Source organism: Sesamum indicum, linkage group LG3, assembly GCF_000512975.1.
Source record: "Sesamum indicum cultivar Zhongzhi No. 13 linkage group LG3, S_indicum_v1.0, whole genome shotgun sequence".
NCBI classification, from domain to species: domain Eukaryota; kingdom Viridiplantae; phylum Streptophyta; class Magnoliopsida; order Lamiales; family Pedaliaceae; genus Sesamum; species Sesamum indicum.
In genome coordinates, this window is record NC_026147.1 from 20,673,477 (window position 1) to 20,688,755 (window position 15,279).

Sequence of the window (15,279 nt, forward strand, 5' to 3'; positions counted from 1 at the left end):
GAAAACAAGTGTCATTTGAATATACACGATTCAAATGGGATGGTCGGATTCAAGACTGTCAGAAATATGGTCTAAAATGTACTTCTGAATGTAAACATAACAGGAAAAAAGCATAGCATGACTCGTAACAAAATAAATAGGACTAATTACACCAAGAGCCCTTTTGAAAATGTGATTTTACTGCTGACCTTAGAAAATTACATAGAATTTCAATTTTATCCCTCATTCAATATTTTTAAGGGAAAAATTATATGTTATCCACATATACATATAAATTTCATTTATCCCTTAATAAACACAATCACATGTATTTCACTTAAATCAGAGGCAAAATTGAAAATTTATATAATTTTTTTTTGTTAGTATTAGCATTTTTCATCCAACATAAGGGCGCAAACAACGAACTTTTGGAGGTGGTAAAATAGTAATTTCAAAACTTCTTTGGAGGAAGAAACAGTCGAAGTAGACTTAACCCTGAATAGATATTTATATGTTCTAATAATGCAAGATATGTAACTCCACTTACTAGATGCAAAAGCGAATGTATGAAACACGATACAATACCTATGGCGAAGTGCTGCAAGGAGAACAATATTAAGTTTGCGCGCACTCAAATGGATGAAAACTTCCCTCAGCAAACTCATGCATCCGGAAACGCTCCAGAATTTCGAAGGGCCTGTGATACCATTGAATAGAAAATATGGTCCCATTCAATGAGATTGCCATTTCCACAAATTCATGGATAAGGAAAACTAAGCTTAGAATGCCCACATAAATATGAATACCGTATGTGGCCAAAGTTTTATGCATAATGGCCCACATCCGACTCAAATAACATTCAGATGACAACCAAAAGCACAAAGGTACAACAATGTAAAAGACGAGAGACCAAAGTTATTCCCAAGTAAATTAGAAAATTAATAGAACATACAAAATTGCTTCACGTGTGCGACATAATCTGCGCTGGTTTCCTTCCATAGCATCTAAAACATTTGAAGTCTCTGGGCCTGCAGCTCCGCCAGCCACAGTGGATGGGACTGATGAATTTGGAGTCCAGATCTGCATCCCATTAAAGGTTTGAATAACCCGCTATTCCTTTTAGAGGTCTAATAAACTAAACTATTACTGTAACCTTTATGGTGCTATCGATTCCACTAGTCGCAATGACACAATCATATGGATGGCACTGTACACAGTTGACCACTGTACAGGAAAGGGACAATCTCATTAGACAACCCAGACAGAGGAGCAAGACATCAAGATGGATATGATGCGCCAAATAAACTCAAGAAACAGGTAATGTAATGCACCCTAATACAGGGATGAAAACATAAACAGATTAAGCAATTTGTTGGTTACCACTGAATCAGAGATTCAGAACTAGGTTCAACGGTATTTTTGTAATTGAGATTTTCTCTCTCTCTCTCTCACTCTCTGGGGGTTTAGGAGGAACAGATTTAGAAGGCTACAAATCATGATGATGATTGCTGTTCTAACTTGACGCACTTCAAGATACTTTACACAACTCTTACAAAACAACCATTCTACTGAACTCACATCTATCCTGTTTGAGGTATAGAGATCTTCTGTGCCTATTATAAATAATCAAACTGAACCACAATACATCTCCTGGACCCATATGCTACACTAAGGGGACGCCTTACTAATTTATTTCTCCAAATTCTGCCCTTTCTATCTAGGCTGCTAAGTTTCTGTTGTTATCATATTGTTGACACAGTGCTTTTCGTACACAGAAGTGGGCAAGCTGAAGCAAACTTGATAATGCACGAGTAGACAGTCCCCTCCAGAGAGTTGGATCATATGTTACAGCTAATAGGGAGTTCACAGCGGTTAAAACAGTACATGATATAGCAGGCAGAGAAAACAAGCTTTCACATGCTCAAGTTGAAACAATCTGGCCCAGGGTTGAACTTGCATTAAGAATTTGGACTGAACCAACAGAGAAGTTGCAGCGTGTACCAGAGAATTAAGATGGGAAGCATTTGCCACCCAGGCAGGAACTAGGGGATGTCAGGAGACTAAAGACCATGGTTCAAGATGAATGGCAAAACAAGAGTTTGAGGCTAACATTCTCGTTGAAGGTAAATCTGGTCTCTACCTTATTCCTGCTCTGGCAATAACAGATACAGCTCTAGTAATATCACCATTAGTTTGGGCTCTATATTTCATTATGAGAGGATGATGGATATAGTCAAATCATCAAAATCTGGACATTTAATGAGGTTTGACAAAATTTAAGCATTTGTAATACCAATTCAGGAACACAACCCCTGTTCTGCCAAACCAACTATGAACGACCATCTGAAGCCCCGACAATATATGAAGGTTAAGTAGAACAATTTCTAGAATCACAAGTACAAATTGACATTACGATTAGCAACTCTGCACATGATGATCTGCTAAAGCTAACTTCTTTATTGCCTTTTTCTTACTGGGGTGGGGGTGGGAGGATAAAATTACCAGCCTCATCTCCATGTAGCATCTTTAATAACCGGGCAGTTCTTTTCTCCCAGATAAACCATCTACCGTCATCACTTCCACTGGCAACATATTCACCTGGATACAATAAAGGAAATAATGTCAACATATTTCCATTGGAACAGTCAATATCATTCAATACAACAAATGCAATCTTCAGAGAAAATTCCACCAAGGGCGATGCCATAGTACTGAATGATGCACATTGTTGTAAATAGGTTAAATATTTTAATAATCAGTTTGGTCTCTTGTGTGCTTAGCCCAGCCATACTTCCCATTCACAGGATTTCTAAGCCACCGTTGATTTGGGTCTGGTGCCATAGTGATTAATTTTTCATTGTTTGGTTCAACATAAAAGGCTTGAAAACCATATTAATGAGGCAGACTAATTTGTACATTTATATTGTTTCACTTTTGGGATCAATTTCAGTTAACCCCTTGAGCAAAAGGGTTCTGGACACCTTTTCCCCTCCAAATGATGACTTCCTACGGTTAATTCCCTGCAGTTCATATTTCATCACTAATTTTGGACAATATACTAGTATGACAAAATATCCTTCCATCTGCTTCTTTTACTCCTCTTCAGACACTTCTTTTTTAATTTCTTCCTCCCTGCTTCTTCTCTTCACCAACAGACTCTTGTCACACAAAATCATCACAATATGCAAGCGCGGGCAGCAAAATTAAAGCAAGTTGCCATGGTGGCCACCACCACCTTGAATGGACCATGAATGCACCAACAGATAGCTTTGCAGCTTTTCTAGACATGGAACATTCAAGCAGAGCTGATAGGTGGAGTCCAACAGGCCGTCCCCCCCGGGACTCCAGGAAGCGAAGCCACATTCTCACACTGCTCCCATCCCAGCAACATGTGGAGCATTATATTCCACCATCACCGAATTACAAAAATCAATCCGAGCTCCTCAAATTAAATTCCAACTTAGGCAAGTTCAACTCAAGCTAACTTACTAAGTAGCTCCAAAAGAACTCATCTACACACACGTTCTAAACCATGTCTTACATCTGTAAACTTAACTTGTTGCACTTTCTCTCAGAAAATTACTTTCAAAAAATGATCTGCAATTCAAATGTAACCATCTTTTTTCTCCCTATGTTCATTCATTGATCTTATTCCTTGCGTAAGCATGATATGGAAAAACTGCAATTTAGGACTTGGGCATACCTCTTTGGCCAATAAAGCTAGCTTGCTTTATATCAGTGCCTATATTACAGTGACCAACATATATCTGCTTCATATCTATTGCCACCTCAGGCTGCAAGATGAACAGGATGGGTAAACAGTAACATAATATGGAAACAACATACAGATACACTTTAAAAATATAATAAAACAAAATAGATGTATTAGAACTTTGGGAGCAATTTTATCATCATATTCCACAAAATGCATCACCCAGAATTTTGAATGTAATGAAGCAGCAGGAAAAAAGTGGGCACACAGAAGATAACAAATGCTTTGCCGGAAAAACTGCAAGCAAGAGATGAATTTTGGGCAGTAGGGGGGTTGTATTCCTCCACTGCCAAAAATGACGTAATGAGAATTTGAAAGCCTAATAAGAAAAAACAACATACATCATCTACCAAAGGACTTTAAGACACATGTGGATCAACTGAGGATCGGTTGATACAAAACACTAAATGGAAAACATAGGACATTAAAATAGAATTGAACCAAAAAAAAATCCTAATACACCATATAAAAACAGTTACGAACACTTTAACTCATAAAAAGTACAAATTGTACCATCATAATGGAGAAATTCACAACAGCTGATATGAGCACAACTTAAGAACATTACGAGTAAAAAGAATAGAATCAATACCTGATAGGGCACTTTATCATTTTCGGATGATAATACAGGTAACCCACAAGAGCCATTGGGTCTTCCAGTTTCCATGCTCGAATCACCTCGCCTGTGTATTCTCAAATTTATATTTCTGTGGACAACATTGGGATCAGAATCATCAGTAGATATTGATGTTCCAAAATCCAGTTCCAGCTCTTCATCGTAGTCAGAGTCCTCTCTTTCAGGCCCATCTATGGAAGTATCATTTTCTCCTTCTGAATGATAGATTATGTCACTCAGAGAAAGTACTCGTCCTGCTCGATAGTTTGCCTTTGATCCTCTATCACCTTCCATGTTAGCTTTGTCAGATTCAGCTGTTAAGGCAGGTGCATGATATTATTCATCATTATATATTACTAGTAAACACAAAAGATATGGCATGATTCTCATAAAAATATCACTTGCCCTTCAGTGGCGAAATAGCAATTTGTCAGAAAAAACATAAAAGTGAAGATAAAACACCATCATAGAACAGAAACAATTCATATGTAGGTCAGAAAATACTGTCTGCTAAGGCTTCTTGACAGAAAAATTTAAAGTTATTTTCCATGAGATGAAAACAGCAAAAATTGTTTTTCGAGCCCAACACATATAGGAGGGAAGCAAGCAAGAGAAAACTGCTTTCCAACACAAAGCCAGGGAGACATTCACCAGGTTATTGCTAGCAAACCGCACTGAGAGGTGAAATTAGAAATCCTACTGACTTGTTGCCTCGACTCCAGAGCAATCTTCCAGTCCATATCCACTCATATACTTATATTAAGTTTTCATAACCCAATCTAGCCCATTGACTATCGATCACCAGCGCATTGACATACAATAAGTATGATCCAACTCTTGGAGAAAATCCAAAACAGACCCACTTTCAGGCTTAATAAGAGAAATAAAATCAGCTTCACAACCAGCTTGTAATAAGCCACAAGAAAAGCATAACTGGCATCACACATAACATGTATGGCCATTGAGAGACAATCAAGATATAAATAAGGCACTAAAGTAGTGCAAACCTGCAGCAAGATTCTTCTTAATATTCTCCACCCTCTCCGTAATTTCAGGATCAGAGGGAGCCAGAGATTGTGCTGCAATAGCAAAGTCTAAGGCTTCCTTATGTTTTTCCAACTGCAATAAGCACCACAAGCAAACAAAATAAAACTTAGAAATAGCAAAATGCAAATTCGCTCCATAATTGTATCATAAAACCAGTGCGACCAATATATCAATGAGAAACAAAAGTCCCAATCATACTGCATTAGTTGAGGTTATCCTGTCATCACCTAACTTGACGAATGCGGATAAAATGCCGGCATCTTAAAGCTTCTGAATTAACATGTTATCAGAGAATTTCTCAAAAATCATACAGCAAACAGCTCCTGGTGCTAGAAAAGTAGAAACCAAGGACAAGACTTAAGAACTCAGTTACAAGATATATATGACCCTGGAGAGTTATTTGTGGGAGATAATTGTAATCTGAGACTCCACAACTTGAGTATCCAATTATGAATATCGTTCAGTTACCATGGAAAGTGCTTCAGCCATGCAAATGAGTGCCCTGGTTGAAGAAGGATTGATTTTCCTAGCTCTCTGACAGTCCCTGATAGCCATGTGTGCATCACTTTTCCACATCCGCTGAATAGGGGTAAAAAGGATTTATTGAATAGGGAAAAGCAGCAGCAAATAATGCTGGTTGATGAATTCCAAAGACGTATTCTCACAATACCTTAAGCAACAAGGATGCACGTATACACAAACACTCGTGCATGAGAGTTGGTCCAATTTCATGGCTGCGACCATCCAAAACTTCATTACAAGCCTCAATTCCATAATAATAATCTGTTTCTCCTTTTAACGATTTTTCAGCAATCTGGATTAACTTCCTGCACTTATCAAGCTTAAAATAAAAGGAGGACAGTGAATCATCAGCAAGATAAATTCTGAGCAAATGAACCTTAAGCCAAGGACAGATACCCCTGCAGCAGCTTTCTTTCTCACAGGAAACCCATTTAAAGTCGCTCCAGAAACAGGTGAATGCATGACGGCACTGTCAAGTATGGGACTCAAGCTGGTAAGCTTTGACACATCCCCAGGGGTATACCTCATTGTACTCCCTGAAGCTGCTTAAAACCAAAATGTCAACCAGCATCCAATGTCGAAATCTGATTCCCAAATTAGATTTTAAAAAAATGCAATATGTTGACACTATGAAGTAAAAAAAAAATAATAGTGTGGCATATCAATCCTTCAATAATGACTTGTGATGGCTATTACATTATGACATGTATGTTCTTCTAGACTACAGGGCTGTAGTCAAGTGGGAAATAGATATGGTGGAGAAGTCCAACAAAGAACTTCTCTAGGTCCATCTGGATTAAGTCAAATGCTGACATCTTTTTTCACCACCATCTTACGAGCTTCGTCCATGACTCATGAGATGGGCTGGTTGTCCAGTCTTCCATGGGTCTAAAGGTGAAATCTCCCACAGTGAACCAGAAAGTTAACCCTGAGCTATTTCCGGATTTGAAAAATGACAATTGGAACAGAGGTTGAGCAAGTAACCTCTCCAAGACAATAGAATGTCAAGGACATAGGAGAATGGCCCAATATTTATCCTTCACGTCAACTCAGGACTTGCTCCAAGAGCAAACGAGAGTTTGTCCTTTTTTCCACCTACAACCCTCTATGATTTAGTGATGGGGTATTTATTCATGCTTCATTCACCAACTATAAGAAGAAAGATGAAATTACCATCTTAAGTCTTGACCGGCTTTAATTCCCTTTTATGTGACTATGAATCATTTATTTAGGGTGACTTGGTAATTTCATACCTCCTCCATTGAATGATTCTCCTTTACCCATCCCTTGGGGTGAAATTTGTTCTTTGCCTTGGTTGTATTTTTATTTCCCATCCATCATAAGGCAACTAGAAGAATCAATGCCAATAAGAAGGTTAGCGACTGATGATGATAGTGTTACAAATGAGAAAATGTGGCGTTTGGATATAGAGATATAGCCACAGATGCAACATAAGCTTCAACTTCTCTAAGGACCAGGTTACCGTCACTTCATGAGTCTTCAGTCAAAGAAATGTTGTGCCATGTGTGCATTCACTCAAAGGCAGGTTGTAGGTTCGGAGGTCTAAGCTATAAGATACCATGGGAGATTCTAACTTAGAGTGTCGGGCTGCTTCACCTGTTGCGGCACTCAATTGTGGCAGCGCTTATTTGCAATAGTAGTGCTCTCTAAATCAGGTTCCTCAGGCTGCAAAATGAAAGAACAAGAAGAGTGGAGTAATCTCGACAAGGCCAGCAAGCGGACATTGGCATACACCCAGGGTGTGTGAAATTGCCCGAGTGTGCAGGCACATACGAAGAGGACTTTGGTTGGACAGCAAGAAACTTACTGATCTTGAGAGTATTAAGATTGCATGGTTGCAGTAGGTCATGGATTTAAGATATCCATCTGAGAAATAGATTTCTCTTGCACAATAATCCACTTTGGCTCTTCTGCTCTTTTTATATCTTAACATCACCAACTTAGGTTTCCATCCAGTCATCAAAAGCCTTAGATTGAAAACTTTTAAGTACAGAATACTCATGAACAATTTTACAAGCAGTCCATTCATGGAAATGAGGTAGGGGTTCGGACCTGGAAGTCAATCAATATCCACTTTTGAGCAGGATTTAATTCCATAATTCAAATGGAGTTATGTCTATTATTGGATTACGTTTCCTTACCGTGTGTGGAGGGATGTACATGTAAATCCTTCTAAGAAAGAAAGATTCATATTATTCTAGTCCAAGTAGAAGCACTCTTCTAAAGATTCTTACCAAGTCTTTGCTTGAAGCATCACTTATATTTAGAAGGTTTGTAGCTTATTGGTGTGCTTAGAACTGCAAGACATGTATGCTTGTGAGTGATCCAAAGTGTGGGTTTATTAACCACCAAAATATAGGCATATCCGTGTTTTCACAATAAGTTTGCAGCAAGCTTGATTCAGACGTGGTTCAATAAAATTTCACCAAACAGTTACACCTGATCCACTTCCCTCTCTCATATGTTTCCCAATGACATCATTAAAAGGCAAAAGCCCAAACCCTTAAAAATGTGCAAGCACCCAAATTACTGTGCAAGATGCTACGTCAACTCTCCATAAACAACCCTTACCAATTTTTTGTTGTTAAAGAAATCAAGAGACCCGGTCCTCTAGCTCAAAACCAACTATACAGTAAACCAATTTCATGCTCCAGATATGCATAACAAATTTAGAAATTTAATGATAGGGACAAATATAACTAAGAACATTATTAGCTTTTCAGATTATGAAAATATGGACCAAAAACATACCAAGATTGACATCCATCAGATACACATGCTCTCCACTATAACTAAGAAGAACCTCCTCTCCATTAGGACTGAAAGTGACGTGAGTTAAATGCAAGCTAGACCGACCCTGGCAAGAAAGATGAGATCATATAATTTCACAAGGCAGCTTTTGCTACCAAAATGTGCAAATAAATTATATGAATATAAAACCCTACCATATTTACTCTAAAATATAATCGTTTATTCATACAAAGACTACAAGACAAACACGCACTTGCAGATGTTAAAATCAGGCACACCAAAGATCATACCAAGTCAAATAAAGAGTGAACTTAATTAACATGCTGAAACTATGTTACATATTTTGTTTCTTCTTCTAAAGTTCACTTCTATAACAAAGCAAGTGCCTCGACAACAATGACTACCAGAATAATCAGAGTTTGATACTTTTTCTAGAACTTTGACCGGCCAGTTTCCCCATGTCAATACACCCTTTCACCTTCATGTATCACAATCATCACTGATCTTCCATGATCAGTCCTTATCTATCTTCAACAACAATTTGAAGCCCATTTAATGTTCTCAATTCAGAAAAAAGATTCTGTTATAATTGACATCCAAGCAACACCACTCTCTCGTAACATAGAATTTAAAGCATCATATCACTTTTACTTGTGTACCTAAAAATGCAAAAGTGGTCACCATTTCAACAAGTTAAGAAGATGACAGAAGCAAGAATCATGTAACAAAATGACATATAATTAGTAAATAAGTCATGGACTAACAAGGTCAGAGAGATGCATTGGACAAAAATAGTTCACACAAGGAGGTGGTGGCAACTTCTTCTGACTAGATGACAATGGAGGCAGCATTCGTCTATCATACAAACGTGCAAATGTATCACTGCAAGCATCATCATAGTGGTTAGTGAAAATGTCATGAATAATAGGAATAGAACTGAATTAACTATAAGTACCTGCCACCAACAAGGAGTAAATGAGGCCTAGTAGAACTAATATCACAAGATTTCAGAGCAAGGCACTGCTTAGGAGGGTCCGCTAATGATTTTTTAGCTCCACAACGCAAATCAAGCTGCATTCAAGTAGTGCACATGATCCCCGATTTAGAAAAGAGTAAAAAAGCCAGTTTGTTGTTTTACTAAGGATACAAATCCAGACCCCAAAGCAAACAGTTTAAATAGCTGATTTTCCAATCAATATATGTGTGTGTGGGTGTGTGTATTGGACGTGAAAAGAGGTCACCACACTCTACCAAATTATGTAATATTAAAATGAGTACATACATAAATTGCTTAAAAATTAATGAGAGGGGATGAAATGTTCGAGTTAAGATGGTAAACTGTACACCTCACTGATAGTGAACCCAGCTATTATTACTCAGTTCCCTCCCCGGGCCCACAACCGCACAGGAATTATTATGAATCATAACAAATGGAAACTACTTGTTTCACAAGTTGGAACCTTAACGTAAAAGCACAGAACAAAGAGAAAATAGCAGAGAGAAAAAATAAGCTCCATTTACAGCTTGTGAGCTGTCAGACCTCAGTAAATTACAGCTTACTGCTCATATATTTAGTTAAAACGTTGATTCTCAAATAAATGCCAAGGTCTGAGCCTATAGATGCGATGAAGATCTTGAAACGAGAGAAAAGGACATTCTCTCTCATTAACTATAATAAAGCTCTTTTGTTTGGATTCAGACAGCATATTTCCAATTGAAACCTAATGGACACTGTAAGAGACTTAGCCCCAATACGAATATGCAACCTCAATCTTCAAGCTTACTGATATGGACACAGACCCGGATAACCTAAGTAAGAGCAACATAGGTATTCCTCTAGTTAATAGAAAATTAGGAACTCATACACAAAATAATTACTCATTCAACAAGAAATTGTCATAATTATTTGTACCAACCATCCGCCCTCCTTTTACTTTCCTTCCTTTCCTTATTTTTGTGTCCCCTTCCTCCCTTTTTCATCCTTTTATTAGTTCTCTGAATCTCTACATGCCCCAAAGCCGCCTCTAACATCTGTACAAAGAGAAATGAAACTTTACTCCAGCTTTAGGATCTATAACAACGCAGACCTCAATAATTTGTATTCTAAAACGAGCGTAAAGCAAATTTATAGATTCTAGTGCCTTTCGTATTCGATTAACATATCTTGATAGAGGAAGATCCCTTCTTGGGTGAGTCCTCACAATAATGGCAAAATTTATAGATACAGGTACATTTGGCACACCGGAAGGTGATTCCAGTCTCCTTGCTTTTTCAAAGGAAAGTTTGTAAGCCCTTATATCTCAATTTTAAACTTAAAAGCTCTTTCTTCACTACTTAATATATAACAAACTGTAAGATACTTTTGACTATTGTAGCTTAGTCAAAAAGCCTCTCAAAGTAAAATGATTATAACTGTTAGCTTCTTGTTCAAGTTAAGAGGGGTGCTATTTGTGGACAAAGCAAATATGACAATAAGGGGTAAAAAAGGAACACACTAATGGTTATAATATCCTGTAGAGAGCAAGAGATAGATGGCAAGAGAGAGAAGTTAATTACAAGAGGTATTAATACTCTTGGTTGCATGGAAGAAAATTGCTGACTGGCAATCATAGGTCACGATTCCTAAGCCGATTAGCCATATATTTGGAGACATTTGGGCCACCACCACCTAGTTTATTCCCCTCTTTCTGATAGCAGTACGATGCCATGCTAGAAATGTTTGGCAAAGAGACTTGGCCACAACACTATCATAGGTTTCAGTTTTTCATCACTCCAAAGAACAGGTAATTCAACAGAATCCAGCCATGCATAATTTAATATATGAAGAAGGCACATCCACATATTTCTTTTCCAGAGATACTGAAAAAAAGAGGCGTGTGATGCAGGAAGAAGAAGAAATGCAAAGGAGGGAAGAAAGCAATATACAAGGACTTAGAACTGACGAGGATGTTACGACATTCTTGATGAGAGGAACCAGCAGGAGGACAAGAAGCACCTTCACGAAAATCATGCTGCCTCAATGTTCCATCTTCACTCGCACTCCACACCACATGAGGGTTTCCTACTTCCACCTAAAGCAAGAAATAAGCTTACAGGTAGTAGCAACATTGTCAACGTAGAATTACATTCAAGAGACAGAAAGAGGTGTTTACAGCTAATTTTTTAACCCTCCTCGTATGACACTGAAAAATTGCCGAGGGGCTGATACCACCCTCCTCCAGTCCACTCCTCCTTAAACGGGATAAATTAAAGAGGCGGACCTGCAAAAAAAACATTACCTCCATTAAACAAAATAAGAACCACTCAACTAAAAATGAATAATCTGCTAAGAAAAGGTTACCTCAGCATCCCCTGCCCCAGAAACAACCAATTCATCTGAAGTTTCAGGAATGAATTTTGTACAGAAAATGTTAGCAGAGTGGCCAGTCTCAATGGAGTGCAAAAGTTTTCGGCTTGAATACGACCAAATATTAAGCTGCAACAAATACAACAATTCTCATATCGAATTGCAGATGTGCTAGGTGCCACTTACATCAAGAAATCAGGTGCGAGTGGAAACTTCACACATGGAATAAAGGAAAAACATATTACCACAAGAAAAAAAAAAGTGCACATAAAGTAAATAAAGCAATCACATCAATAGTAGCATCTATAATTACTCAATGCTAAATTATGGCTGAACAGCATCCAGTTTTGCAATCAGGAAATTTAGCCCATGGATTGAAGCATGATCAAAGTTGTGGCACACAAACAGAAAATCATATGACCAAGATACAAATAATCATCTTGATACACAAACTATGCATCACAACATGAATATTTTTAAGCTTAAAAAAACAAAAACAAAGAGCAGGCCCAGTTTGGAACATTTTCCAGTGTGACCCTTCCCCGCAGATTACCTAACTTCCTAAGTTATGTGGAATAACTATCCTTGGTTATTCCAGAAAGTAATATTTACCAAATAGCAACGAGATCAATTTGCCAAAATATAACCCTTTTTCTCAGCAAATTCTTTTAACGAAGGTTCTCAAGACACAGTATAACTGCCCAAACTCTAGATGGAATACTTGGCAAAACCAACTTTTCATCTTTTCAGTATCTTTTCAGTATAACTGCCCAAACTCAAACACATTCCTCATTCGCAAAAGAACTTCAAACTCTTGATCCTAGGTTACCCAAACCTTTTAATTACCTCACAAATCTGGATGAATACATGCATAAGGCTAAGGTCTTCACTAATAAACTTAAACGGTAGAATCATACTCGTGTATCATCAGATCCTGATATCAACATTGAGCCTTCTGAATTCCAAGCTATAGCATTTACACATCCATGGTGCCCCTGTCCGGAAAAAGAAAAATAGAAAAAGAAACTTTCAAATTGCTAATTTAGCATATCGTTTATATATGTAAATACCACATGCACCTGCACACATACTCATACAAACTGACAACATAATCTCATAGCCATAGAGGAAAATAACATAAATTGCTGACCTTCCATTAAAGTATTCATAAACTATTAGCAAGTATGTTTTAAAGGGTGTCTATGTGAACTAGTTTACCCCCAAAAATGAGAAATATATTCTTCTGAAATAACCTTCACTTTTAATATGATGATGAAATCTAAAGGCAAAAAGATAGTCCTCACACTTTGAAGCCAGAAGATATGATGCACAAGTGACAACCTTAATATTGAGTCCATAATTAATACCATCACATGAATGCACTAGAAGACACAACAAATCCTCAAATTAGGGATGTACTTTTTTCCGATTTAATCTATCTAGATAACAGGAGCAATGGAAAATGTCAATGGGCTAACACAAAGTTTAACACCATCTGTTGTTGTTTCAATAATATGCTTCATGATAAAGTAGCAAGATGGAACTGGAATCAGCATTTATCTCGCAAGTTATGACAGGGAATGGTCCAATGCACATCATAGTCCATATTCCTTGTAAACCAATCAGAATACCCCTTACTATGATTGTTCTCTCCAGTTTAGTCAGAGACAGCTAATTTAAAATTGATATTTAGTTATGTTAATAAATTCCATTACCTTCATGTTTGAGTCACAACATCATGAACTTTTCACGGCACAAAAGAGTAATCTTCATTCATTCAATGTCCCAGCATAGTTATTCAAGTTACTAACTCACTAGTTAGTCTAAAATAAAAAGTTGTCATTATGCAAAAGAATAATTGACTTGAGAGTAAAGCAAGTTTCTCTGTAACGATTTATAACTTAATTGTAAGAGCAAGTTTAAGCTAGTTTTTTCAGGTTTGCTACCTCGTTCCTGTCATAGCAATTGATGCATCTGAAAGAAACCACAGGCATTGGCAGGCTTCAATTATTTTTAAGATCTTGCATAAGCAAGCCCTTTCTGTTCTCCAATTTAATGTGCCAGAAACTATAGACTTTCACAAGAACAATCTCAGAAAAGAATATCAAGGAGAAAAATAAAGTGCATTCACCATTAAAAAAAATTGTCCAGATATGAGAATTATACATATATTATTACCTCTAATTCTCTTTCTAGGGAGAGCCTTCGCACAAGTGAGGAGTGCATTTGCACAATGTAGTTGAAATCCTGAAAACAAAAGGTCATAATAGTAAGTGCCACTATAATATCAGCCCAAGAACACTGAAGTAGGATACATAATCATCGTAATTATCCCTATGCAGAACTTCACCTTAACAGATACTGTGAAAGGTTACATATTTATTTACTCACGCCTCTTGATACAAGGCCCATTACCACAAATTTGGCACCTTTCAATAATTTCAAATGACCTGCTATATGACAATTTGGAAAAAGAATGTCCAAATCCCGTATCCAGTTGCCACAGTCCCTCAACGTGCTACTTCACTACCTGGGACATTCTAAGAGCATACATTTTCCCGGTACCCTTTTCATTCTCTTGCTTCATTATCAATAAAATTAAAGCAATATACTCAAAAGGCACTTCTTCCCGCATTTCCTATGGCAATAATTTAGGCACAAGAGACATCATCAGAGAAACCCCCCAACTAACACCCAACAAAAGTGTAGCCAAATTGATCATAACCCCCAACTGCAACAAGAATCTCCATTCCCACTTAAACACAAGCAACCACAGCATGCACAAATCAAACCCACACTGAAAAAGAACAAAATCAGAACACTCATCCAAGACCAAAAAAAAAAAAAAAGGATAAAACGCTTTTCAATAATTAAACTGACGCAAGAAAAACATAGACGCACATGATGGTTGTGAAGAGTGCGACTGTTTATCAAGTCGGTGATGTTGCCGTCGTGAAAGCTGTAGGAGTAGTCCATTGAGAGAAACCGCTGCGAAGATCGTCGGAATTCAGCTCTACCGTTCCTCCTCAGCTACCCTTCCAAGACTTTCCCGATTCTACGAAGAAAATCTCTCTCTCTCTCACTCTTTCTTTTCCTCCTTTCTCCGGACTTTGGACAATGCTTTTTCTATTCTTTTTCCTATCTTTTTTCTATTATTACATATTAAATATTTTATATATAGCCACTGTGACACGTGTCGAGGACTAGAAGTCTCTCTCATTTTGA

The 15,279-nt window shown here is 37.5% G+C and overlaps 1 protein-coding gene across 1 annotated transcript in view; it reads right to left on the minus strand.

Annotated features, from left to right (window-relative positions):
- The window catches only part of LOC105158991 (WD and tetratricopeptide repeats protein 1), a gene marked incomplete in the record, with an annotated part of 15,392 nt that extends 205 nt beyond the window's left edge, over window positions 1-15,187 (minus strand). Inside the window, 19 exon segments of the mRNA XM_011075924.2 lie at window positions 565-676; window positions 932-1,059; window positions 1,133-1,203; window positions 2,482-2,577; window positions 3,683-3,773; window positions 4,344-4,681; window positions 5,375-5,486; window positions 5,883-5,993; window positions 6,085-6,255; window positions 6,333-6,478; window positions 8,709-8,814; window positions 9,473-9,590; window positions 9,664-9,779; window positions 11,651-11,779; window positions 11,861-11,968; window positions 12,049-12,183; window positions 12,972-13,049; window positions 14,233-14,301; window positions 14,956-15,187. Coding sequence (XP_011074226.1) covers window positions 595-676; window positions 932-1,059; window positions 1,133-1,203; window positions 2,482-2,577; window positions 3,683-3,773; window positions 4,344-4,681; window positions 5,375-5,486; window positions 5,883-5,993; window positions 6,085-6,255; window positions 6,333-6,478; window positions 8,709-8,814; window positions 9,473-9,590; window positions 9,664-9,779; window positions 11,651-11,779; window positions 11,861-11,968; window positions 12,049-12,183; window positions 12,972-13,049; window positions 14,233-14,301; window positions 14,956-15,030 — 2,280 coding nt within the window.